The 27,623-nt window shown below is 41.6% G+C and overlaps 1 protein-coding gene and 1 long non-coding RNA gene across 3 annotated transcripts in view; both read right to left on the bottom strand.

Annotated features, from left to right (window-relative positions):
• LOC136427343 (uncharacterized) overlaps window positions 1-27,623 on the bottom strand; it is a 76,929-nt gene that overhangs the window by 47,468 nt on the left and 1,838 nt on the right. The window lies entirely within an intron of this gene.
• Window positions 371-26,228, bottom strand: LOC136427333 (regulator of G-protein signaling 7-binding protein A-like). 2 transcript variants are annotated; one of them, XM_066416148.1, is made up of 7 exons: window positions 25,548-26,228; window positions 10,341-10,507; window positions 6,277-6,398; window positions 4,935-5,060; window positions 4,081-4,246; window positions 1,978-2,039; window positions 371-1,218 (listed from the first exon to the last, which is right to left on the bottom strand). In XM_066416148.1, the coding sequence occupies exons 1-7, from the start codon at window positions 25,671-25,673 to the stop codon at window positions 1,124-1,126; spliced, it is 864 nt and encodes a 287-aa protein (XP_066272245.1). In that variant the 5' UTR covers window positions 25,674-26,228; the 3' UTR covers window positions 371-1,123. The 2 variants fall into 2 exon arrangements, with proteins under 2 accessions (XP_066272245.1, XP_066272246.1); XM_066416149.1 differs by having other exon boundaries at window positions 4,081-4,243.

Raw genomic sequence — 27,623 nt, 5'->3', positions numbered from 1 at the left:
TTGAATAAAAGAACTTCAATTTCTAGGCATTTCTACACATAGTAAGTTTCAATAACACTATACCATTACATATCGACATTAAAGAAGCAAAATAATGTCGTTGTGTGGTGAGAAATGATAGAAAATTCAAGCCCTAATAGACTGATCCTGACTGTCCATCACAATTAGCAGTTCGACCAATGAGAGAGTGACTGCATGTCCGTCAAATGTTTGCATTTCTATATTTTAATTCTGCATTTCTACGCTCTGACGGAGGTGGGCGGGGCTATGGTATCTACAGTATTTACAGTAGGCGCGTGAAACTGAAAGATCACCATGTAGATAATTTTTGTGCCGTTTTTGCGCACTTTTGAAAAGAAATCCGCTCGCAAATGTGGTAAACAGTGGCATTAAATGTCAATTTCATGAAGATTACACCAACTAGAATATGTCCAGTTAAGTCTCATAAAATGCTCTGGGTGCCTTCAAGTAGTACAACTCTGCAGAGTTCAAAAGTCACTGACTATAGAAAATATCCTAAGGCCTCTTAGGCATCTATCTGATTGGTTCCTTTATGTAATATCTATACATGATTGTGATGAAATGAAATGAAGGTTCATATAAATGCCTGAGTCAGAATGCGTGAGAAATCTTTTAGTCATGTTTTTTTTTCTCCCTTAACCTTCTCCCTGCTGCCTAACACCATAACCAATACAAATTTGTTGCCAAAGGAAAGGAAAAGGTCAACCTATGTTCATGAATGGCGCCACCTGGCTGCAAGAGAAGAAAATGCACTGGTGCTTTGTAATGGCATCAGCTTTATGTTTGCCTGTTGACATCTGCACTGTCTACAGCATAAAACCTGAGATGGAATACACGATCCCAAATCACGGGCAGTCAGGTTCCGGTCACATGTGTCGTACGATTGTCTACAATCGCAAACTGATAGCATTCTTGGGATAGATGTGCACGTGTCCTTCAAAATCCAGCTGTCTGATGTTGCACATGGCTGTCTTAGATCTTTGTGTGTGGTTGGATCAGTCACAGCCTGCTTGAAAATTCCAACGGCATCAAAACCGTTTGATGAATGAGACTGTGCCGTTAGTTTTGTACTGTTGAATAGTCTGCTGTTTGAGTCTTTTCACTATATCACAATTGCCGGTCGAAAGCAGCACATCCCTAACGAAAAACATCTGGGCATTTTCCTCCTCTTTTCTTCAAGTTGGTCCTCTGCAGTTTCTGAAACAGAATGATGTGCATGTTTATAAGAATACGATATCGCTAAGGCCACACCAATTTTATTTGTTGCTTCTCGGATTTTTTCAGAAACAAATTGGAGCGACAGGGCGGAAAAAAATGAAAATTATTTTTGTGTGCAAATAGTCTGGGGTAAAGATAAGGGTTTACATAACATAAAGAATAGGAGAATTATTCAAGTTTCAGCTTTGTATGGCTCATTTTATGCAATGCACCCCATTCTTTGATCTAGTATTATAATTTCAGTAACAAAATTACATTTTGCCATGTAATGTATGGATTGATATTGAGAAATAGTTTTAATAAATGAAAAATTATAACTTATGATCAATGTGACCACACTTTTTAGGTATGTGCAGGTCTTTATAATCTTTTCCGGTGGCTATTGAGTTTTACAACTGAACAGATAGTAAAATTGGGAGTTTAGATTTGTGAATGGGAATAGTGACCCAATTTTTTTTTCAAAATGGGAAAAACAGGACAGGCTATTCCGAGATGCAACAAATTAAATTGGCGTGGCCTAACAAGAAATAAACGTGTTGATAACACCGCTACAAACAATGAACATCGAAACATGTCTGACACAAGACCCACAATTTAATGTAATTCCAGCGTGAGCATCAGGTAAAGGTCACTTTAATTTGTAGATGTCAGTAAGTAAAACGCATCCATCATTGTTCATGTCAAAGCTTTTACATGCAGCAGTCAGCCATAATAACTGCCACGCCATTCATGACTTACCCTGGGCAGCTGGTATGACTTCATACAACTCACACAGTGTTGATTGCGAGGACACAATGTCTCTGAAATTGGAAAAAAAGAAAACAGTTTAAAAATCAGGTCACCCAAAAAAATTCAACCATCTGTTTTTTGCAGCTTTTGCTTTAGTCATTTCCTCTTGACCAATCATGGTTTAGAAAGAAAGCTGTATATAGGCAGGGACCTTATAGAGATGGGTAGCGGATGGGAGGGGCGCAATGGACAGCAACCGATGAAGAAGATTTGATATGATTTGATTTATAAGAAGATGTGGAGGGCAATGCCCGGTGTTACGCACAGACATGCGGTGATGATGATGATGATGATGATATAGGCAGCTCTTATGAAATTATTGTTTTATAATGTCTGTCAGTAAAACTAGGAAAAGCTAAGGGCACTCATGTCCATGGTGCTGAAAAGCAAGATGTTCTAACATTAGCTTTCAATTCCACATGTAACATTATATTTTGCAAGTTCATTGGTATTATTGTGTCAATGTTATGTTTACACACCCAGTAAGACAATCTCATGGCTTTCTTGTGTCTATGTGTGTGAGCTGTATTTAGACGTTGTGCAATATGGCCCAACACGCTGCTATGGCTGAGTAATTGACACAATATTTCATCACAGTAATTGCTGAAATACTACATGCTGGTCCTTGGATACGCCACATTCTTCTTCATAATTGATTGCCTGCGGACATAAACATCCTGCAATCTCAGCTTGAATTGGCAGCTTCGAATAATTCATTACAAAACGAAGGAAATCTTCGTTATGATGAGAGTACTATCACGTCATCACTCAGCCTCGGCTTAGTTGCAAACATACATAATCTCATCACATATGGTTTGTTTGCGATGAAGTAGACACAATTGGAAAATTGAAGTATGGAATGATGTTATTAATTTGAAGCTCCCATTGCATTATTTGAATGATTCTCATAGCATGAAACCAACAGTATTTTCTACCTTTAAGACATTGGAACCGTGCTGAATAAATTGTTGAGTCGGATCTATCTGAGCCAAATTCGGCCGATGATTTGGCCGATGTTTATAGATAGCCATAGCAACACATTTTGAGATCCTAAGTCACTCTTTTGGCAAGCTTTACAGCTTTAGCATTATCAGGTTACAGGAAGCTTCATGTAATTCCAGACATGAAGCTTTACGTTAGTGCATTTTGAAACCAAAGATATCAGCGTTCTTAAGTTTCTAAGGCCTTTACCAGAGATAATTAGAGCTTAGAGCGGCCCACTCCATAACTTAGACCAGTTCACCTGCAGAGGGGGCAGTCTTGGGGAACGAACGATATGATATGATATAAGAGACAAAAAAAAATACAAAACACAAAAAGCTCGCCAAAGATAGTTACTCAAGTAATTGTATAAAATTTTGAAATAGTCAGACGTTCCAGACAGCATCCGCTGTCTTTCGTCAGTGACCAAAAAGTATTCGAGACCAGAGCTTCCGCATATTTCTTGATATAACGGTTAACGTTACAGTTTGATTTTTCTTCTCCACAAGCCGGGCCCCTGTTGGGAAATGTGACCCTAGCATTACAGAGACTACATACTTAGATAATCTCCTGTGATCGAGTTTGTTTGTTTGCGCCTTTATCTATTCTCGAATATGCTCATTTCGGCCATCAGGGCTGCTTTTCATAGAGGTCGAGATGTAGACATGTCAAGGGGTCAACATAACAATACATATCTAACGCTTGGTCAACCAAGGTGACTCCAAATTATATCAATAATACATGTAATAATAATGATAATGACTGGTTTATTTGTAACAACAAGTGCATTCACATACCATTGCAGCCTTTCCTGGCTGAATTGGGGTACGAGACAAAACATTTCCTAAAATCCGTTAAAATTCATTCAATAGCTCGTACAATTTTTACAATAACTTGACATTACATTCAAAAATTGTACACTTGAGTCAAGACCTACAATTCATTCGGTAACTCTACGCTAAAAGGTGGTGTTCTTAAATCTGGAGGTTTTGCAGCGGAACTGTGTTTATAATACAAATAATAGATAAATAATGAATAAATTACAAAACGAATGAATATATCTGAACCTACCCAAGTATAGCTGCGAGCTCCTCCAGTTTGCCGTGCTTCTTCCTCTCCATGGAGGGCATCCAGGGGTGCAGTTCCCCCGGGGCCTCCTGCGGCGAGCCCCCCACCGAGCACCCGTTCGTCTGGAGAGTGTTCCCGATGGACGCTTGCGACAGGCGGTGTCTGCCTACTGGTGCATGCACCACAGAAGACAGAGAAGTTTGGTCAGTCTAAGCTTAGCTCATAGCCATTCTTATATACAAACTGACCATCACACAGACGACTTCATCAACGTAGCAAGCTATGTTACTATTGCTATTTTGCCATTTGATGTTTGATACGTAGAATGCCACCACATGTCATCAAAAACATGGAAAGCAGCAAATTTAGCATAATTAACGTTACTTATGGGGTACCAATTATCATGATTTAGGTAGATTCACTTGAGCACACAGATCATTTCTCATGAGTACTCTTACTACAAAGTACATCTTTAAAGGCAACCAAAGCAATATTAGGGCCCAAAAAATGGAAACCTTTCTGCCAGTGACATTTACTAACACTGTTTAGCATATTTCCGTAATTACTTCATACTTTGAGCATTTTAAAACCGCACAAAACGTGCCTTATGATGATCCCCTTAGTTTCGCAAGCCTACGAGAAAACCCGGCGACGATTTCAGTGAGTTGTCACATCACAACGATGCCGTATTTTTGTATCATGGACGTCGCTATGCATTGTGTTAGTGTTATTTGAACTTATCATGTATAGAAATCGAAAAATAAATTGACTTTCAACATCCGATTTTTGGGCCCTAATATTGCTTGGGTTTCCTTTAAGAGTCCGTTTAGTCTCACTGTGATGTACCAAATACCCACCCACAGACACCTGAGAGGCCCGCCTGGCCAGAGCTGAGGACAGCTGGGACGCCCAGGAGGCCTGGGACCACCTGTCTGCACCGGGGTCATCCGGCTTAGACGCGCTGCGAGACTTTCTTCTTTTCTCTGTGGAAAACATGAAAACGATTTTCACTCAGTAACAACACCGCGACTCATCAACGAAGACACTTTGTGTCCTTCGCTTGTTCCGCAGATGATTCTAAACATTTGCATAAATTTACATAAAGAGCCCTAGAACCTCGATGTCCCACCGGGACCATAGAACAACATACCTAAAATGATCAAGAGTCATCAAGCTATCATTCTATGATACTGAACTAAATATATAAAGGATGGGCTACAAGACCATTTTTTTCTGGTTTCTCTTCCTGGACTATAGTGAATCATTCTGAAACTAGAAAGGTAATATTTGCAAGCAAATACATAATGTTTACTTTCAGATGGTCCAGCCTAACATACTACTACTCTAGATCTGTTTATTCTTACTCAAACGCATTCATACATATGATGACGAGGCCCTCCAGCTCTGTTCTGCCATAATGTAATCAAACACAGCAGGGTGTCTGTTATGTTACCAGTAACCATGGTGACAGCCGTCTGGTCCAGGTCATTGACCTTATTTGTTTGAAGAAGAATAAATTGAACAAAAACGATATGTACCTTCAATGTACTGCCACTTCTACAGTCTGTGCAAGACAAATGTACCAAGAAACGATGATATTTTCTCGCTGATATTTTAAGCCAACGTACGTGTGAACGATTTGCTCAAATTAAGAATTGATCTGGTTGCAATGTTCCTAAACGCAAAAACAAACTAGAAAGGCAACATTTGCTTGCGCAAATACAACATGTTTCGCCCATTTCCCTCCCCATTGCATACAAAAGTCGACTGTTCTAAAGTCACCGCCTATGCAAAAAAGGAGTATTCCAAAATAACGTTTAACTATTATAAAGTAAGACCATGTAATGACCATTGTAAATATCAACGCCATCCAGGCTAACGTTTGTTGTATGTCTGTAATGTTGGGTTTTAATGAAGAATTGAATTGAAGACCAGTCAGAAATGTACGTTTTTGGTCTGAAAATGGCAACAACAAAAAAATCATTTTAAAGGCATTTATCCCCCCAAAAATGAAGAAAAAAATCTGCGGGTACGTGCATACCAAATTTTAGCTCATTTGGCCCAGGGACGACTGAGATGAAGCCCTTTGAAGATTTGACAGCCAGGAGAAGAAGAAAAAGGAGAAAGAAACATGACCAAAGACAATATGTATCGCCCATACCTATAGTATGGGCGAAACATAGTGCCCGTGGGCCTTACCGCGTGGTTCAAAGGCGGAGGTGAGGCGGTACGACTTCTGTAGTTCCCTGATGAAGAGTTCCAGCGCACAACACACGTTATGTACACGGGTCTGGAGCTCCTCCATTTGGTCCGCATTAAGTCTGAGGAAAAGAAAGGAAACATAACTGTGTAAACCGGTCCCCAGAAAGTACGAAATGGAACGAAATAGACGAAATGGAACGAACTAAAACAACATATGTAACATTATGAAATGAAATACCAGTAGATAGCTAAACATAAGGAGTAGACCGGAACAGGAAGCATTTTAAATACAGAAGTGAGTGGTTAATACATAATATAACGTATTTTATTTCTTGAATCTATGTGATAATATTAAATACTTTGCGTATGGTAACGCATCTATAAGCAGCGACACCTGTGCTGCAGTGCAATGTGAACCAGTCAGAATTGCTTTGATGAAGGTGACAGATGATGACCGAAACGTCGGTTGAATAAATCTCTTGGTTGTGTAAAAAGAGTCTTTTTATTCAGTGACTTACCAACCTGTTGAAACTATTCACGGATATTTTACCTTGCTGTTTATTTTTGATTTCCAGATATGAGTGACATACTAAGACAACACCGCCTGTGTTGCCAAGTTGGAAAAGCGGCTCACAATGCAAGTTCATTTAAAACACGATACACACAATTACACGGAATGTCCAAGGAGTTTATGCCAATGCAGATGTGTTTTTTGTAATTTTTGTGTCCTACGTAAGCCAATACATGCATCAGCTTGACGATAAACACTGCAATATACTGCAAATGTGCAACCCATCAACGTCTTATACGATTTTATCGTAGTAATCGCGTCGGAACAGTGTGGACTGGAATAGGCTGTCCACTTTAACGCCCATTCGATACCAACTGAAACGCCGCCTTTGTGAGCTGATACAACATTTCAACCGGAAATTCTGGTTCAGAAACCGACAGCCGATCAGATGGTTTTACGCTCTGAAATGGACCTTGGAGTGACCTATGACATTGAAGAGTGAACTAGGCACGTTATTGTGTCTGGACGCTGACAATAGAACTGATCATTCTGGCTTTTCATGGAGCGAGCACTTTGACTTGCTCTTGCGTTGTAAAGTTCAAATGATAAGAAGCAACTGATAGGTCGCCAAACAGATTCTCTAGCAAAAACAATGCTCTATTCTCTCACGATATCTTTTCTGTTAACATTAGTCTTTATTTTTGCACAAACAAAAGTACCGGAATGTATCAAGAATTCTTGATTGTCTTTTTCACAAAATAAATGAGGGGTAGCAACAAACGCTTGAAGCAAATCTCATCCACCTTCCTAAAAGCAGGACCCCTGTCGCTCGATTCGTTGGCTCACTCGCGTAGGGGCCCTGCTCTTTAGCCCCGGTAGACACGGTTCTGGCGCCGTCGCCACCAAAACAACTTCAGCCAATCAGAGGGTTTGCTTAACCTCATCTAGAGCAAAAGTGCAAAGGACGCTGGGAAGCTATCATCCAATCAGGTTACGTTTCACATCGTTACTTTAGGTTCAGAACAAATTAACCGCCAAATTGTGCCAAATAAGGATAGTTCATTAATCATTCATGAGCAACTGTCAGTAACGTCGCCAGAACCGTGTCTACTGGGGCTAAAGAGCAGGGGCCCTACGCGAGCGAGCCAACGAATCGAGCGATAGGGGTCCTGCTTTTAGGAGGGTGATCTCATCAAATCCCGATAAAAGTTGTGCGTACACCGACCAATTGAAAACCTTGTTGAAAAGAAAGTTTGTGTTTTCAGTGCAAACAAGTCACCTTTACCGTAGTAGTATTATCAGTCAGTGATTCCCCGATGCCTGGGCCATTTGGATAAAGTTAAAAAGTTAAAATCCTCCCACACCATAAGGTGTATAGGGCTGTACCCATCTGCGTTTCACAGCCCTGGGCCACACTGTGGTGCAATCACTGCAGCAGGGGGCTAGTCCACTGGCAGTGGAGTGTGTTTAACTTCCTTACTGTTTCAAAAGTATGTACCATTTTTATAAAGTCTTTGGTATGACTCAATGCGCCTCTTGTCCAGAGGTGTCCTACCCGGGGCTTGAACCCGGGCCTTCTGGTCCAAGCAATTTGAACCAGATGTGGCTAGTAACAGAAGCGCAGACCACTACACCACAGGTCGGCGCTGAGTTGAGAGTAGCCAGGAATTCATCCTATTCTAGCTCCCGTTTCCTCCCCTGAATCCATCCAAGCAAAATATAGGACTTTCCCGGTTTTTCAAAATTCAGACATATTTCTTCTGATGCAGGCGACTTTTTAAGACTTGTAGACAATCTCGTCAACCGACTCAAAACCACAGCTGAAGTTACTCACGACTGACTCCCAACCGTGGTCTGGAGAAGGTTGGGAGGCTTTGGTCGGCTAGGTGTGACTGGGGCTTTAGCCTTTTCTTGTCCCTTAATGGTTCATGATTGCCACTCAAATTACACTGATTCAATCATTACAATATTCAATCTTCCTCCTACCGGTCCATACAGATGATTGATTATGCATATTTATGGTGACTTAACTCTGGTGCTGACTATTTTACTCGGTAGGTTAACTTAATTTTCAAGTTATTTAGAGCTTAAGTAGAGAGAATGATTATAGAGAGAGGGGCCTAAGTAATGTCGTTAAAGTCAAAGTGGTGGTTCGCACATCAGAGATAACGCACGATAAGGCCGCTAGTGTTCTAAGGGTTGGTCAAGGAGGGATAGTTTGTAAATACAATGTTCATTCGTTCGTTTGGACCCTTGTACCAGCAAGCACACAGGGCAGCAAGTTTTCTTGTTTCAGTAGCAGGGTATATTTTTACAGGGAGGGGTTGCTCGCTAGCCCTTCCCCTTTAACGTGCTCGGGGCACCGTCTTGAGCACAAGACCCCCATTTCACGTCCCTTCCTAAAGACGGGTGCAGCCCCAACCGTGATGTCATATCTAGGATTGAACCTGGGTCTCCCAGGTACCAACATATTGGAACCAGGAGCTCAACTGTGACACTGCTACCAGTTGAGCTACAGAAAAATCCCTGTTTGTAGATATATTTTGTGTTGTATATTCGCATGGCTACGCATCTCATTGTATGCTACATTTTTGTTGTAGTTAATCAAGATAAACTCCACTTACAACTTCGCCATACAACCCTATCATTCCTACGGTCTTACCTGTTCAGCCTCTAACCCTTAGAGCACGAATCCTGCTATCTTTTGTGATCTCCGATGTACCAGCAGTCGTGAAACACACTCACGACTTATGCTTTACGTGCATTATCTTTAATCTCTAGATCCTAAAGAGAGATTGTGCACTCAGCCTGTTCTACGATAGGGCTCAAAATTCATTTTGGGGAAAAGGTACACTGGTGCACCTAACCTAAAAAGCAAGGTGCACAACATAAAAAAAGTGAAGTAAGCAAAACCTACCAACACAGTTTCGAGCTTTGAAGATGAACCTAAATCTTATAGATTCGAAAATCTTAAAACAAATAATATATCAAAGGTATTATTATAATTTCTGATACTTAAAATGTCACGAACATGCTGTATACTAGTGCGCAATGGCACATTTATGTACGTAATCGTGCACAAATATTTAGGTGCACACATATTAAAACAATAGGTGCACAGATGCAATTTTGGGTGCGCAAAAGTTCATGCACGCCAAACAATATTTCGAGCCCCTTAGGTTGTTGATAGAGTGAATACCTTTCTAGAATACTTCAAACTGCTAGATATTGGGAATGAATGTTATTACTAAATCAATGACATTTAAAGATGTACTCGAATATTTCCCTCGGACAATGACATAGAAGAACTTTATTGCGCGACAATTGTATCTGGTACAATGTATGGCAACTTACGCACATGAAAGTTGAACTATTGCTAATAGTTAACAAATACAAAGAACTAGTCTAATCTATGACTAACAGTAGAAACAATCTATAGAACAATGTACATGCTAATGCTCTAGAACAGTATGTTGGTAACAGTATGCTGTGTCATCAGGAATTTATAATACTGTTTCATACATACATTATAAAAAAATGGCACACTCACGTTTGTGTGAGGGGTTCAACCCTTAGTTTCAGGGCACAGGACAGTTCCATACATTTGTAGCGGGTCTTCCTGATCTCCGTTCTCAGCCCAGGTGTGTCGCGCCTCCCGCCGATGTGAGTGAGTAGGTCCCGGTAAACCGCAATCTGTACGTTAAACTCGTGCAGCTCCTACAGAAGTGCAAACAAACAACGTCGATGAATGTAAGACATCCAGGTAATAAGATACGCCAAACAGTTACTCCAGCAACTGGATACATTTTGGAAACGTTTCAGGCAGCGTCCACACTATTGTTAGTAACCGTTGCTTGAGTAACTGCTACCTTGCCTACATACAACCGAGATTGGAATGTCAGGCAACACATGGACAATGTCAATGGTCAAACATAACAGCCAACAACGCAGACGTAAACATTCCACTTTTCCCTTCGCGTGTTTTAAAGACGCTGTACATGATGTACACAGGCTGTGAAATGAGAATAGCTATAGCACAGACCATCTTGTATGTTGTGGGTCTGGTACACGTCCCTTGGAGGCAGTCTGTGCTACGTGGACTGGCCAAGCTGACTGTGTTGTACACAGCACCATCCATTTTAGTCAGAGTGTCTTATCGGAACTTCATCAAATTATCCCGGGGCAAAGCTGCGATGACCTCGTCGATAGGGCCCCTCCACAAATGTGTTTTTTACGAACGACTGATGATGCGACGACCCTCCCCGTCAGAGGTCGTTGCTCGGAGTCAAAACGACATCTGTTGGAATGTGGTTCAATCTTCAATCATGTGGCATTATGCACTTATCAAACAAGCACTTATGAATTAGGTCGTTATGTGTCACAGAAGGGCTGTAGACAGGTCTTCGAAACAACTAATTTCAGTCTCAACTAGAAGTCACTTAGTCTGCGCAAGGAGGTAAACCTCCTTGGTCTGCGTAACGCAAAGTCCACCGTCCGAGGCTGTAATGCCCTGGAGAAGGGAGGGGGCGCCGGATGTTGGACGGGCCACTAAAGGCGATTCAATCAGACTAGAAGTCACTGAACATGCACGTGGTCCACCATGAAGGATCGTAGGAAAAAGGGAGTCATGACAAAAATGGCAGCAAGAGTGTGAAGCCAAAACTGAAAACAATACTTAAGACATTATACTCTAGGGAACAAATCTGCTAAGTATACTTTTAACACAACGTCATTACATGAAATTACCGACCCCATCCAAACTAAAAATTTGGCATAACCTGGTAAGTATGCTGTTACGTTACTCAAAGGGATAGGAGAAGCTACGATTATCACATTCAGGTATTACCCACCTTGAGTGGCATTCTACACATCCTCTTTTCCAATGGTAATTGCGAAAGCGGATTTCCCTGACTCCCATAGCGGTACTGAGTCTCTTGTTAGACAGTGGGAACAACTCTTTAATGGGTGTTGCTCTGTATCTTCGACATGGCCATCTGCCTTCGAATCTGGTGTTAAACACCATGGGACGGCTATCCGATTCAGACCACGATCGCCGCTGTCCTTAATCACTAGAAAGGAGAGTCAACTCCAAGAGTACAGAAAAGTGTCTTTCATGCTAGACCTACTAGCTTGCGTTGTTGAATGGGGCACGAACTTACAGCAAGAAAATTTACATAATATTCGATTCAGACCACGATCGCCACTGTCCTTAATGGCTAGAAAGGAGAGTCAACTCCAAGAGTACAGAAAAGTGTCTTTCATGCTAGACCTACTAGCCTGCGTTTTTGATTGGGGCACGAACTTACAGCAAGAAAATTTACATAACATCCCCTAGCTTTCCACTAGAAGCTGCAATCCCTTAGAGACCAAAAATTTGACAGGTCACTCAACGAATTTCATTGATGAACAACGAATGTTCTAACGTTCTGTGTGTTTTGTTGTCTTTGTAATCATACTTTTACATCTTGCATTATATTCCAATTATAAAACCAAGGGTCAAACAAATCCAATTTTGGTCGCTGTACGGTCGCTCAGGGATCGCCGTCTTGTAGACAGGAGGCCTTAGCACCATAGTTATCATTTGTGATCGGAAGATATCTAGATATGATGAGACGAAGGCTGTATTCAAGGATATAGATTTGTCTATATTGCTTAGGTGTATGAAGTAGGAAAACATAGGTTGTAACTACGTCAGGACATGTTATACAGATATAATATTGTATATTGTCAATATAAAGGGGACCTACGTTTGGTGAGTCTGTTTACACAGAAATGCGAAGAACATGTTGGGAAACGATTTTACACTATTTTGATCAGTCAGAAGAATAAAAAAATTGCCCCTTGCCAGTGGTTGATCCTTGTGATCGGAACATATGATGATACGGAGCATGCACTCAATGATAAAGCGTGTCCGTCATAGTGCTGGCGTAACCTTGGGTACAGCATCAGTTTTAGCACCAAGGGCGGTTCCCATCCAAGGAATTTATCAATAGCGGTTAACGATGAATTCAGGATAACAAATAACGTGCTACGTAGAATCAAAGCCACCAATTACGTTTCACGAAGGATTTACTCACGAGGCTTAACGTTGGATTAGAGTGCGCTGGCTACGATTAACGGTGGATTAGAATAGCTCACTACGCCTCACTGAAAAGGCATTCAGACACTCTGTAGATAATTTAGGATTTAGAAAGCCATGCTTCGTTTTACGCTGAGGTATGGATGATTATCGAACGGCGTTAGAAAGGTACGTATAACTTGCCGTCGTCAAATAAAGAATAAAGCGGCTTGATGAACTGTTCTGGTGCCATCTTAGTCAGGCATCGACACCAAGCTGGTGTGTTACGCCGAATAGCGGTTATACCGGCTATATAGATACAGATACAGACAGATACAACTTGAAACGTATTTGCTGTAGTTCTTTTGTTCATTCGTTCAGACCCTTGTAGTTCATTGGTCGCTTGCTGTTTCAGTAGCGGGGTATATTTTCAAAGGGAGGGGTTGCTCGCCCTTCTCCTTTAACATGGTCAAGGCACCTCCTCGAATACGGGACCTTCGTTTTAGGTCCCTTCCGAAAGACAGGTGCAGCCCCGACCGAGATGTCCCCAGCCCGGCATTGAACCGGGTTCCCCCAGTAATCCTCGGGTCACATTTCCCAGCCGGGACCCGGCCGGGCTGTTTGAGGAAACGAAAAATCAAAATGTATATCAATAAACATGCACACGCTATGTTCTTGAATAATTTTTGGTACGTTTTGTGTTTTTTGTGGTCTTTTATATCATACCTATTGTTCCCAAACACTGCCCGCCCGGGCCCCGGATTGAAAATGTGACCAAAGCATTAGCAACTAATTGTAATCAGAAGCTCAACCGTGCTACAGCTCTGCTACAGGGATACTCCTTTTTAGAATGTGGTGCTATTTCTTTCACGACTCCCACTAGCAGGGCAGACTGATTCCCGCTGTGCACCCATACTGAGTAATTAAGTCAACAGAGAAGGAGTCAGACCGGATGTGAATATGAATATGAATAGAATAAATCTTTATTCCATATCATACACCTTAAGCTTTTGAAAGACATAGTAAATGTGACTTCTCCGTACCTGGCAGTGGCAGAGCAGTGGGTCCGGCTGGTTTTGACGCGTTTTTAGTGTTTTTGTCGGGCTTTCTATTTTGTCCCCCTTTCGTTATGTCACGAACGTGCTTTGGACGAAAATGCCTAAACTGAACACGTGAAAAACCAGCCGGACCCACACCTCTGCTTGAAAAGTAGTGCTATGCTCTATTTGTTTATATGGCCTATTTACGGGGACACTGTCACATGTTGTGGAGAGTCCCAATATGAATTGCAGTGCTGTTTATTTCACGACTCCCACTAGCAGGGCAGACTGGTGATTTTCATCCCCGCTGTGTACCCGTACTAAGTAATTAAGTCCACAGAGAAGGAGTCAGACCGGATGTGTTGTGACGTGAAGAATATTCAACCCGATGAGATTCATCTAACCTCTGCCAACGTCGGTAAATTAGCCCACACAGACCCATACTGTATATCAATTAGCGTGATGGCGGTAGTACCAAGCCATCTGGAGATTTCAGGTCGTGTAGACAGCTGTGCCCATCATCCTTTCTCTTGTGGCGTAGACATGGATGCTACCATAGATGATACTTGTCTTGTTAGGCCCAGGAAAGGTTATGTTAGGTTTCCAGTTACGGTCATGAAAAAAATGTTTGGGTCGAAAGGTAGGCATTTTTTTATTTTCTGATTTCGGCCAAAGTAATAAAATAATAATGTTTTTTATTGGTCAGAAATTACCCGCAATGGCAGCCTTTCTAGCGCTGAATTGATGCAGGGTTTACATGTTTCACATGATACACAACATATACCTAATCTATCCACATTTTGTGGATTTGTCGTAAGGGTCTGGGCGGCTGCCATTCGGCGCCACCAGGTGACCTCAATACGACCTTCCCCAACCGAAGTCAGGTACCCATTTACACCTGGGTGGAGGGAGGAAAGTCGTGTAATTCGAACTCGGGACCTCTTGGTTCTGAGCCGAACGCTCTGCCGTTGCGCCACACGACCCCACAAATACATTTTAATACGTGATGTAAAACTGCATCAGGACATATTATACAGATATGGTATCACGTAGTTTCAACACAAAGGAGACCTACGTTTGGCGGGTCTGTTTACTCAGAACAACGTTTTGATGACACAGAATTTAAGAAGTCAGATAAAAAGTGTATGCCCCTTGCCAGTGGTCAACCCAAAAAAGGCTAGGGTCGGTCAGGTGACCGGGAACACAATATTTTTGCCAAGGCATACATTACACTGTCTGATCGCCGTGACTCCGAGATATGGGCGTATACGAGCCCGCTGATTCACAAGATGATTCAAATTCTGTGGCAGGTGTTATAATAAAGCTCATCCATGCGCTGAATGGTTGATCTAATTTGAGCTTAGGGACGCATTTTAACATTGAAATAGTAGAAGAAAGGTAATGTGTTCTATTTAGTAACAGATTTTTTTTTCAGAAAGTATTTCTTCAACAGAGAACGTTTGGTGTTTGCAGAGCACACGGAACGTTTCCAGCAAGCCAACTTCAGTTCCATTCTTTTTTTGTTTAGTATTTTTTTAAATATTTCGTATTCTTTCATAAACATACAACATACAACATACATGAGGTAACTAGCGCCTTTAAATATTTCATATAATTTTCTGTATACCAATTGTATAAGTTTTTGATCTTTACATTCCATTTAATTGTACCTAATGTAAGCGGACTCCAGGAAGAAACTAGAATGGTGTGAAATTTATGAATATTTAACATTAATGGAGATCTTAATAAACATATAGTATATCAAGCAAACAAACAAACAAGCGTATAGTATGTCAAACAAACAAACATATAGTATGCCATCGTCATTGTAACATATAGAATGCCTACTTCAGTTGTACGCCATTCGATACTTCTTCGGTACCTGTGGAAGAGTGCAAATTCATCTATGGAGGAGATTTTTTTTATTTTCTATTTTTTATTTTTTGCATTTCACAAAATGAACAACGCATAATTGAGAACAAGATAAAAAATAAAGTACAGGAATATAACATAAGCCACGGATCCAAAACAATAAGTAAAGGTGGAACAGAAATGAGCTATAAGTAATAACCATAAAAGTAAGGAGATCTTAGCGATGGTTCTATCTTAGGACGTCATCGCGTTTCAATCTTCAGGTGCGCCTTAAACAGCTGTATTGTATCGTCTTATCAAAGACTGGCTAATCAAAAGGACCAATAAGCAACAGAGTCCACGCTGCAGCTGGGGTACCAGCCTATCACCTTTGTCATTCCACTAACCCCACTGCCGCAACATGGTATCAAGCGCGATAACATGCGATGATGATTGAAATCTTTGCCAGTCTCTTGTGTGCATTCATATCTATTTTTTATTTCTATTTTATTTCTGTATTCTTTTTTTAGGGTAGCTCCCTCAGTAGCTTGGCACTGATTTTCAGGGAGGCCCTAGATACACATATACAAACAATACACTGATATTTACATAACATATATTTGTGCGTCATTACAAAATCGTATCCATACTCATAGTCCATATCGTGCAAGGTCGTAAGGATTGGAGGTCATAACCACACACATCGATATAGTTTGAACCAGAGTTCCACGAACACATTATCTTCGCCAAATAATCAAGGCTTATTATGGATAATGATTCATATAATATTTACATGCTTGAATATCACCCCCTGCAAATTTGATCATACACCATGCCATTTGGAAGTTATGAGGGGGGGGGGCAGTCTAGATAGGGTTAAATCCTTTGGTGGTACAGGACTAGTATATGTGTCTATTGTGCTGATATATGTTAAAACTGGTCATGAAAAATATGGGTATGTTGATATTATATGGGCCACAAAGGTTTGATATTGCAGTGTCGTAAGTTGAAAGTGATGACTGCAACGTTAACGTTGATGCAATTGGCGTGTAATCAGTTATACGATGATTGAAACAAACGGTGTTGCTCACTTTTAAGTTATTTTTGACACGTTTAAAGTAGTACATAGCTCGGTTTTGATGACATTCTCATGGTAGTTTTGTTCGACTCAGTGATCTACGCAGTGTATTTTAACCTTAGATATCCGACCAGATCTTCAACACGCTCCAGGGGCTGGGGATCACCAGAACCGACTGGAGGGTCTATGCCGAGAGCAGACCAGCCTGGCGAGCCCTATGCATGTCTGCAGCCGCCATGCATCAGACACTGATGCCTGCGAACGATTGATTGATTATCCGACCACACAGTCTTACTTAGACTTAGACACTTTAATGTCGTCCGAAACATGAGGCAGTTAGGTAGGCCCAGCAAGATCGGTCACGGGTATTCTCTTAAAGCCCCACTATGTAAGATTTTGGCGGAAAAAATTGAAAATATTCTTGTGAACAAATCTTAAGGTGAATGGCAGGCACTGACATGTACAACCCCTTTTCAGCATACTTTCTTCATTATTTCGTCTATTTTTGGTGTTTGTTTGTGAACTGTGCAAAAACAAAACAACAACTCCCGGACACCACCTCAACTTTTGTAAATAACAACATCCCAGTCCATCCAGCTCATGGTTACTGCTTTGAGTAGCCTCTACTAGGCTCCGTAGATCGCTGGATCGGATGGAATAGAGTGAATAGTATGCTAGGGAGTCGGCTACGGAGAGAGGGACAATACCCACGCCTATTGTCCCTCTCTCCGTAGCCGACTCTCTTAGCATACTATCGAACTATTCACTCTATCTGATCACAATTTCTACTGTTTTTCCAGGCTGTTTTTGAGGCTGAGGCAAAGATGTCCGCAAGAGGGACTTGAAGGCTCTAGATATTGATACGGAGCACTGGGAGGACCTTGCAAGTGACCGTTCCAGGTGGAAATGCACACTGTCCAGACAGCTCAAATCAGGAGAAGCCAGACTGATGCACAGCGCAGAAGAAAAGCGGATCCGCAGAAAAGAGCTTTGCAACATAGCTGAGTCAGCTTACAGATGTGATTTTTGTGGCAGAGACTGCCATTCTCGAATAGGGCTGTTTAGCCATAGTCGATGCTGTAGGGCTGTTGTGAATTAGGATTTTACCATGGTCAATACTGACCGACGGAGGCCATATATTGTATTTTGAGGCTGTGCTTGGAGGTCGCTCTCTCCCACAGAGACTCCACAATGTTTAAACACAAGGATAAACGTCTGTCTTCTATTTCGCTTCAATCGGCCACATCACAGGATGTTTACCGGTCTACAGTTACCCTGGCTATCCATGCGTGACACCGGATACCGGCGTGTGACGTGACCAAAAGAATTCTGCAAATTGGACTAGACAGCCTTTGACGTCACTGTGGCATCGGTTTGTAAACAGGGTTGTTATCGTTTTGCATCTTCCTCATATATCTATTATGACGATTCCGCAAGCCATTTACTGTTTCTAGTTTGCGACTTTTGAAATGAAATACAGGTACTAATGATTTTCAATTAGTAACATGTGTCGTCCTTTTACATAAACCCCTAATGATGATTTATTTTCCCAGGGCAATAAGATATCCCTTTCATTCCTTGGATATCCATGCCCAATGTGCACATGTACTAGTATTAGATGTACTAGTACATGTATTTGCATTACTGTAAATGCATTTAATTTCGCGTGTTTTCTATATTTCGCGGTAGAGAGAAAATGGAGTGTTCGCGGGGGTTTTAAGTTCGCGTTTGAAACAATAGTAGTGGTACAGTCATAGGTGGGCAAAATGTTTCGTGGAGGTTTTAAGTTCGCGTGTTTTTTATTTCAGGGTAGGGAGAAAATGGAGTGTTCGCGGGGGTTTTAAGATCGCGTTTGAAACAACAGTAGTGGTACAGTCATAGGTGGGCAAAGAGTTTCGCGGGAGGTTTAAGTTCGCGCTATAGGTTCACCGTGAACATAAAACCACCGCGAACATTTCTGCATTTACAGTACAGGCATTTACAGTACATGTATTAAATGTTACATTCTTCAGGTGTTGCAAATAGTTACCTATCATTCAACCCGCGAAGGCCACGAAATCAATAAACATCATTACCTTCATACTAGTGTTCGCTTTCCCGCAGACATCACATTTGTAAACATTACATGCACTGGAAACGGGGACTGACTACCCGTGGTTATTTTCTCGTGATTCATACATCATAGCAAGGCTCGAAAATGTTCGTAGGAAGACCACTGCTAGGTCAGCCAACAGTTACTCAAGCAGCTGGATTGAATTTTGAAACAGTCAGACCGTCAGACGTTTCAGACACTTCCGCCAGTGTCTGAAGGGAAAAACTGGAGAACCAGGTTTTATACCAAAACTATGACTCGAAATGTGAATGTTGGTTCAAATGAAGACTAATTCAAGACAAGGTTGTATGTTTATAAGTCAATTAGCTCGTGTTAACGTTGTTTTAGTATAGTTTGTCCGTGGGGAGTGCATTATCCCAAGTGCCTAAAAGTTCAACGCGTAGACCTCCTTTCCTGCTGAGGGTGGGATTGTACCACTACTAGGTCATCAGCTACCGTTTGGTGCAAAGCAGCCGGACGCACAATTCATCAACCAATGTCCATTCACCCACACCTCCTATTCTCCAGTGGCGTTTCCGTGCTTAATTAGCCCAATGGACGGCATTAACTGGAGTGGAACTCCATTGACTAGGTTTGAGATAATCAAGAGGATATAGGAAATGAAATAAATCAGATTTCTCCCATTCGGTTTCATTCTAATCATCCGCGGCTTACAGGATTATGGCGTGAAAGGAAATGATATAATTTGCGTTTCTCAGTCTTTAACCGTTTCTCAGAAACATGGGCTTGAAAGTTCTTGCCCATTGCAACATGAAGTGTATAGAAAAGGTATACAGACAATGCAAGATGACAATGATGACAAATGGAAGAAGTAACTATTCTACTGCTACGGAATACAATCTCAGCTTTTTTGAAAGCAGTGGAAGACGAAGTGTCCCACTTTTTCTGCAATGATTGGGTTTGGGGAAGTTAACAGGGTTATAATCACTTAGATTACTACATTTTTACGAGTCCGTTCCTGTATAATCGTATCTAATATCATTCTATCTCTGATCACATGATATTATCTCAGCTTTTTCGGTAATACCATTTCTTTAAAAGTACGTGTTGTTGTAGGCTTGAGCAACGTTTTTCAATGTTCCGAGTAAAATAATCTGGAAATTTTACGATTTGTTATGAAGAAAAAACGACGATAGTGTGCTTATTAGGTAATAGTCGGGAACATGACGATGACTAGGCGGTTATGTTTTCCATGTGCATAATGATCAAAGCTACAAATGTACGTTCGCACATCTTGATACCTACTAATTGTCTAAAGTTGATTATTAGAAAATGATTTTGTTTAATTAGGCAAAAACATTCATTTTCTAATAACAACAGACAATTAGTAGATATCAAGATGTGCCAACGAACACTACCATTTTATTGCACCGGTATGTACCAAAGTGCTGTATTTTCTCTTTTATTGGGGGCAATAAGACTTGATGGCGTCATCCAAATGATCCAAAAACATTTTATTCAGTATTCTTTCATGCCCGGCTATCAATATAGTTCTTGCTTAATTCATTAATGAGTTATTCCCTTTCACAGTCTGAAGCAAAACCTGCTCCTGCAGTTCCAGCCGCCAGGGGGCCCAAACCTATACCACCTACTAAAGAGCTATCTACCACTCAAAAATCAGTACCATAGCATGTCCAGAACACGAGATATCAAAACAGGAAGTTCTTCTGCAGTACCGTAACAAGCCGCTAGGGGTCCACAATCTAATCGTTTTCAGGTCTCACTAAGAGCTACCAAAATACCAAATATCAAGACAATCCATCCAGGCGTTCTTTAGTTACTCTGGTCTTCTATATACAAACATACATACAAACGCTACCCTCTGCATATCCTTCTTGGCGAAGGTAATGACACAAGGTGATTGACCGTTTGTATATTTGCATATTACATCAACAGCCCAATTTCTATGAACACCTGCATGTAGTTGCTCTTTTGTATGATTTATTTTCTCAATTGCCCCACAATTGTAAAAAATGATATTCGACTCCAAAGTGATTGCCCAGTGACCTAAAAAGGAGAAATCAAATACCAGCCAGGGGCTGTTTTCTGGGTTGGAAAGACTGTGTTGTGACAAATGGCAGAAGAAACCCCCTCTGGGATCCTTAGCCACCCAGACCAGAGTTAGGAAGACATTTTAGTCTGTACACTTGAAGAAGCCAACACGGCGAAACCGGTCGTGGTAACAGGCTGAGTAAAATTCTAAACGGGAACTATGCAGCTCCAGCGGTCTTACTGAGGGATGACTGCGGTGTGAAAGATGTGGGTTAGCTTGAGGAATGAATCCACTCTACTTTATTAGTCTCTACCAGACTAACCGTGTCGGAAATAGAGAGAACATTTGCCGAGGGACTTTGGCCATGGAGGATAACATTCCCATCCGCAGTTAGGGTTGCCTATTGGACCCTCTCTCTGTAGCCGACTCCCTTCATACAATTGACTCTATTTGGCCCATTTCTACTGTTATCCAGCGACCCGCAGAGACTGGTAGAGGCTACTACTTTATACTAGGTTGGAAAGACTGTATTGTCACAACTGGCAGGAGAAACCCCCTCCGGGGTCCTTAGCCACCCAGACCAATCTTACCAAAGGCACCATGTATATTGCTCAGGCCCCAAGGATTTAATTGTATGATTACATTTTCTGGGCACTGCAAAATTGATGTGAGTGTGCGAAAAAAAACTTGGGCAAACAAAAAGTTGCCTTCATTATGAAATCTAAGTGGTCAGAAAGGTTTTACAAATGACTGGACTTACAGAACATGATATATCAAACAACAAATTCTTTGTCTTTGTTCTCCCACATCTTGGAAGACATTGTCAAACTTCGTCAGGGCTCGAAAATAACAAGTGCAAGGAGTAAGTTTACGACAAAATCAGTACGTTTTACGATAGAAAAAGAGGCATTGTGTGACATTTTTTCCTGTTTTTTCTCAATCTACTACATTTCATTGATCATTTTGTAGCTTATCAAGACGATTCACAGTACGGTTACAATCTTTTTTTGGCAACGGACGAAAATTGATGCGTGCGTGTATGTCATCCCTATAATCAAGTCAGCACGACATAAAGGGTTCCCGAAATAGCCGGTCTGATAACCACCTGTGCTAGTGTTTTCTGTGCAACGTATATCTTGCATTGTCGACCAAAAATAGGGTGTGTATTTCTGACACAAAAAACAGAACAAGCTATGATACTCGTTCATTGATTTGTGAAACCAATCGTAGGCGCGAGCAGTAACATTTTATAAGGTACTAAAGCCTCAGAAATACTGTAAATGCATTTTAGTTTGCGTGTTTTTTATTTCGCGCAAAGGCGAAAATGGAGTGCTTGCGGTGGTTTTAAGTTTACGGTAGCGCTGTAGGCACATACTGCTACAGTATTGGACAAGAATATTCGCAGCGGTTTCAAGTTCGCGGTAAAACGGTCGCCGCGAAAACCGCGAACATAAAACCACCGCGAACATTTCTACATTTACAGTATAGACCAAAGCTGTCAGAATGGCTTGGCATTTTCTGTTATACATACATATCGGAGCTAAGGGCTTGGTTTATGCTTTTGTACTGTCGTTCCTGCTGTATTTGAAAGCTGTCTCCTTTATGCTCGTGTCTTCAAAGATATAGTTGAATCAAACGCTGGCCTCGCGTCTCTTTTAAAACTACAAAGGATGGCTATTGGATATAAACATGGTATTCGGCTGGAAATGGCAATAGCCATGGAAAGGGCTTACAATTTGGATTGGGAATGCACAGTTCGTACTTTTGAATTTTTCACATCCTTTGTTCATCCGTTTGAAATACATCAGATTCGGTCGGTCTATGAGGCCTTCATGTAAACGACTTTTGAGTTTGAGCATTGTAACTTTCATGTTTCGACATGTTATATTGCAGTCAGTGGCAAATGATTGTAGAAAAGACGATTATCCATATTTTAGACAATAAAATCAAGGTAAGTATGGGAAAAATGAAAGTATTAAGGACATGAAACGGAAGGCGGGTGTAACAGAAGCGGTTAGTCCATGGAAGTGGTTACAACATGGGAAGTTGGGATTTCTAGGCCTGTATGTTCGCGCAAAGGCCGGGATTCCAGTCACCGCCGTCGTATTTTTCGTCTTCGGTATACCGCAAAGACAATCAAAGCAATCAGTAGTTCTTATCTACTGTCAGAGTATATCATTGAACCAGCTATGCACAACGGAAAACATCTAAACACGGCGGTTCCGCCATTCAACAACAGAGAGTCTGATTTGAACAGATGCCGAACATTCAGCACCAAGGACGGCGTGCGGCTGAATGAAATTCATTTCACCCGTTTTTACTCCAGGACAGCTGTGAATTCTAAGGTTAAAAAAAGAAGTATGAATGTTGATGTGAGCAGGTGAAGTGTCCAGGTGCCGAGAGTTCAGCACTAAGGACAAAGTGCGTCTACCACATCAGGTTATCGCGCGCGCGGAGAATAAAATTGAACAACATTTCACTCGTTTTTACTCCAGGACATCTGTGAATTCTAAGGTTACAAAAAGAAGTATAAATTCTGTTGTGGGTAGATGAAGTGTCCAGATGCCGAGAGTTCAGCACTAAGGACAAAGTGCGTCTACCACATCAGGTTATCGCGCGTTCCGAGAATAAAATTGCACAACATGCCATCCTTTTTACACAAGGACATCTGTGAATTCTAAGGTTATAAAAAGAAGTATGAATTTTGATGTGGGCAGTTGAAGTGTCCTGATGCCGAGAGTTCAGCACCAAGGACGGCGTGCGTCTACCACATCAGGTCATCGCGCGTGCAGGGAATAAAATTGCGCAACAGACCGTCCGTTTTACACCAAGACATTTGTGGATTCTAAGATGTTCCTCCTTTGTTGGTTCTAAGAAGAAGTCTGGATTTTGGTGTGGGTACTTGAAGTCACCGTAGACATAATGGTGCGCGGAAAGACATCTCAAGTTACCCAAGCATACATCCGTATAATGGCAGCGATCGACGCTTCAAAGACATTTCCAGACAGTAAACATTGAAGAAAGTATGGCATGTCTGGCTCAGTCTGTCAGACATTGTTTTCTTGGCCTAGTAATGTATTCGCCGAAATAGATCTGTATTAAACCTCCTTGGCTGAAAGTAGAGCGAAATGTCAGTACCACAATTACATTGATTAGTTCACTGATTGGATGACAATACACGCGTAGAATATCATATCATCATAACTCCTGGTGATATTTTCTGTGCAGCTTTTTGTTCGGTAGCCATGCTTGTAACCGTAAATGCAGAAATGTTCGCGGTGGTTTTATGTTCGCGGTTTCCGCGGCGACCGTTTCACCGTGAACTTAAAACTACCGCGAACATTTTTGTCCAATATTGTAGCAGTATGTGACTATAGTTCTGCCGCGAACTTAAAAACCACCGCGAACACTCAATTTTCGCCTTAGCGCGAAATAATAACCACGAGAACTTAGATGCATTTACAGTACTAATGTCCTGTGGTAAGGGTCATTACTTTGAAAGATTGTACATAAAATATGAAGGAAAGTGTTAGAGCCTCCTGTTTCCTTTCCGGCTTTCCAGTAAGCTTGTCTGATCTATGGAGAGCGACGGAGGATGAATGTCCACGTCACATGTATATCAGATCAGCAGTCCTTGAGTACCGAATTTCAGCACAATTCAGCCCGTATGTCTATTATTTCTCCTGTGATTCTCTGGATTGAGTCAATCCGTCTTGATTCGGTTAATCAGCAATCGATCTACGTGCGATGGCACCGCTGGACCACAGTCCTCACAGAAACAACGTGCCAGTCACGGCCCGTCTATCACCCGTGGTTGATATTCAACACAGGAATAGACACGCAGGATAAAAATAGCACAGCGCATAACAAGATCAATCCCGCTACAGACCCATAAAAGAGTCGTTTCTCTTTCCCTGCCAATGGAAATGTCATGGTGCGAGATGGTTGTATATTTGCTAGGGTTGTGGATTATTCCGTAAATTAAATAGCTCACGGTTGGACCGTTCTTTGGCAAAAATCCAAACTGTATCGCAATCAGTCTTACGCACTTATGTTACTTACTATCAATCTCGTTTCGCGCAAGGTGAGGTATATACACGGTGAAAAATCCCCTGTTACTTCTACTACCGGAAACCTTTTGTGCTATATTTCTACGAGATCCTTTCAAATTAGATTATATGAACTCCCAGAAGGCTGCCAGCTTACGAGCAAAGTGAGAGGAGGGTCTTCAGGGTTATCTTACATCCTCTTAAGCTAATCGTGTTTGGGTCACGTTAGATTTCTCCGTTTTTATCGGAGATATGCCACAACAAGGCCTGGGAATTCTCAGTCAGGAGAGGTTTTATGGATAGGTTTGTTCGGAATTGAACAGGGGATGTTGGGATGCCCCTCTCGCCTGTTTAGTAGATAAATTGATAAACGGGATGCGTAGATGCAGAGTGATGAGCAAAGGAACGGAGACGTTTTCATCGATTGTACTGAAGCCAAGACAACCGCCATGTGTTGTCTTTTCATTTCCCGTTCCTTGTTGTGATTCTGCGCTGATGTCATGCATGTAAACAGTGCCTTGCTTCGCTTCTAATATATCGTACGTGTTCTGATGTGGAACTACACCTGTACCCACCTTGGTTTTCTTGCTTGTGAGTGGTTCGGGTGAATCACGGGGTTCGAAGGCCGGGGAGGTCGCCTGGGGTTGGACGCTGTTCTTCCTCCCGAAGCGCAGCGCTAGCACGTTCGGCGCCGTGCTCATTCATCCGCCGTCAGCGTCACCGTCAGGTCGCGCCGAAAATGCTCACAAGCCCGGGCAGGCAGCGGACATCTTGGTATCGTTACCGATGAACTGACAAGCAAGGGAGGGAATGTGTCTGTTCCCTTTTCCTCTCGGCGTGTTACCGTGATGGAGCATGCAGCCAACGCGTGTGTCACTCCCTGCGCCCCGACTGTGTGAAGGCAGCTTCGGCAGCGCTCGCCCACCCATCCATTCCGCAGAGGTCACCAAGCCGCGCCTCGGGCCAGAGAGACTCCACCGTGTTGCTATGGCAACCCTTCCGTTGCTAGGATAGGCTGCCTCTTTGGTAGAAAAGGCTCATTAGCGACAGGGCTGACTCTCTAAGCGGCACTCTTGTCCCTAACAAAGCGCCAGTTGGGGCACAATTGACTGAAGCAATGAGACGTTGGCGTTCCATGGGAACACGAAATAGCTCACCTAATGAGAGGATAGCTGTTAATTGCACGCGTACATGAATAGATATGTCGGAATATCAAAATATGCATCGATTATATTCATACCGTTCTCTCGCCACGGGTCAGAAAATGCTAACCTGTTAATGTAGCAGTGCCGCGCAACCTGGCGTTGGCTGTACTTGGTTGTCACGAGTCGCATTCATCATTTTCCCTGTAATCTCTAAGCAGATGTGAGCGGTTGTGTTGGTCGAGAGGAAATGCTCAACTTAAAGACATGCAAACGGGCGAAAAAAAGTAGAAACGCGAACTAAAACTAAAGATCTTGGAGAATTTTCCTCGCTAGATAAATTTCTAACTGGAGAAGTAGAGAAGACATTCATGCATTGTCAACTGTAAATGAATTGATAGTGATAACGCAAATTTGAAAGGTCACTTTTATTTGCCACGTTTCCAAGGGAATGTAATGCGCTTTCATGTTTAATTTGTGTGTTCGAGCAACAACTCCGGGAGTAAAACCAAAAGACATGAACTTCCATTTGCACCCCGATCGTAATGTCAGTTGATGGATCCTTTGTACTCGTACCTGTCAGTAGTGTAATGGGCGGTGAAGTTCTTTTTAAAATCAGTCAGTATTGACTGTTACTTTAATCATAACAACGCTTCATCTGGACGTTGTTAGAATTTTAAAACCGTTTGTAATCATGTATTAATGTCCATGAATTAGGAATCATATATCTACTGTATGTTTAAGCGATTTTATGTAACTGTTAATTCAATGGCAAGCCATGTAAGTATTGGCGCAATTCATGTGGATATATTTGATTTACATTAATGTCACATGCAATGACAATCAGAATAAATCTGAATCTGAATCTGATTGCTCAACTAGTTATCAATAAATCAATAGACTGTTATTCTGATCGAAGTAATGGTTGTCTTTATAGTTGAATCTGATTATTTGCATGAAATGATAAGCATTCGGTTTTGAGTGTGGATGTAAAAAAATGACTTTCCTCAAACTCAATCATGAATATGCGGATGAGTGGTCTTCGTCTAAGGGACCTACTAATTATCGTCCGACTTATTCAAATCGTTATCATATGTATCTTGAAAACACGCCTGCGAAGCCAAATGTGTAACCCATGGGAAGAAATATCAGCTCTTAAGGGACAATACATGGTATGCAACTTTTTCTCCCTCTGTTCAACGCCGTGTGAGCATATGCATCATTTACACTGAGGTCTATGATGAAGAATTGATTTATACAAGGGTGACCTATTATCGTCCACCTGAGTCTTTGTCCTTCTGGTGCTCTACATGATGACATAGATCAGAAGCTATGTAGAACTCATTAGCATTGTTATAGGCGAAGGCATATATGTCTTTATATTTAGTACTGCTTAAGAACTTGCCATACATTGTACCTGTTACATGTATTGTTCAATAAAGATTCGATTCGAATGTAAATAAATTGTCCAAAGCAGTCTACAGACAAATGATAGTAAAATCACTATGT

This window comes from Branchiostoma lanceolatum, chromosome 2 (assembly GCF_035083965.1).
Source record: "Branchiostoma lanceolatum isolate klBraLanc5 chromosome 2, klBraLanc5.hap2, whole genome shotgun sequence".
NCBI lineage: Eukaryota > Metazoa > Chordata > Leptocardii > Amphioxiformes > Branchiostomatidae > Branchiostoma > Branchiostoma lanceolatum.
This window is presented reverse-complemented; position numbering and strand designations above follow the sequence as displayed.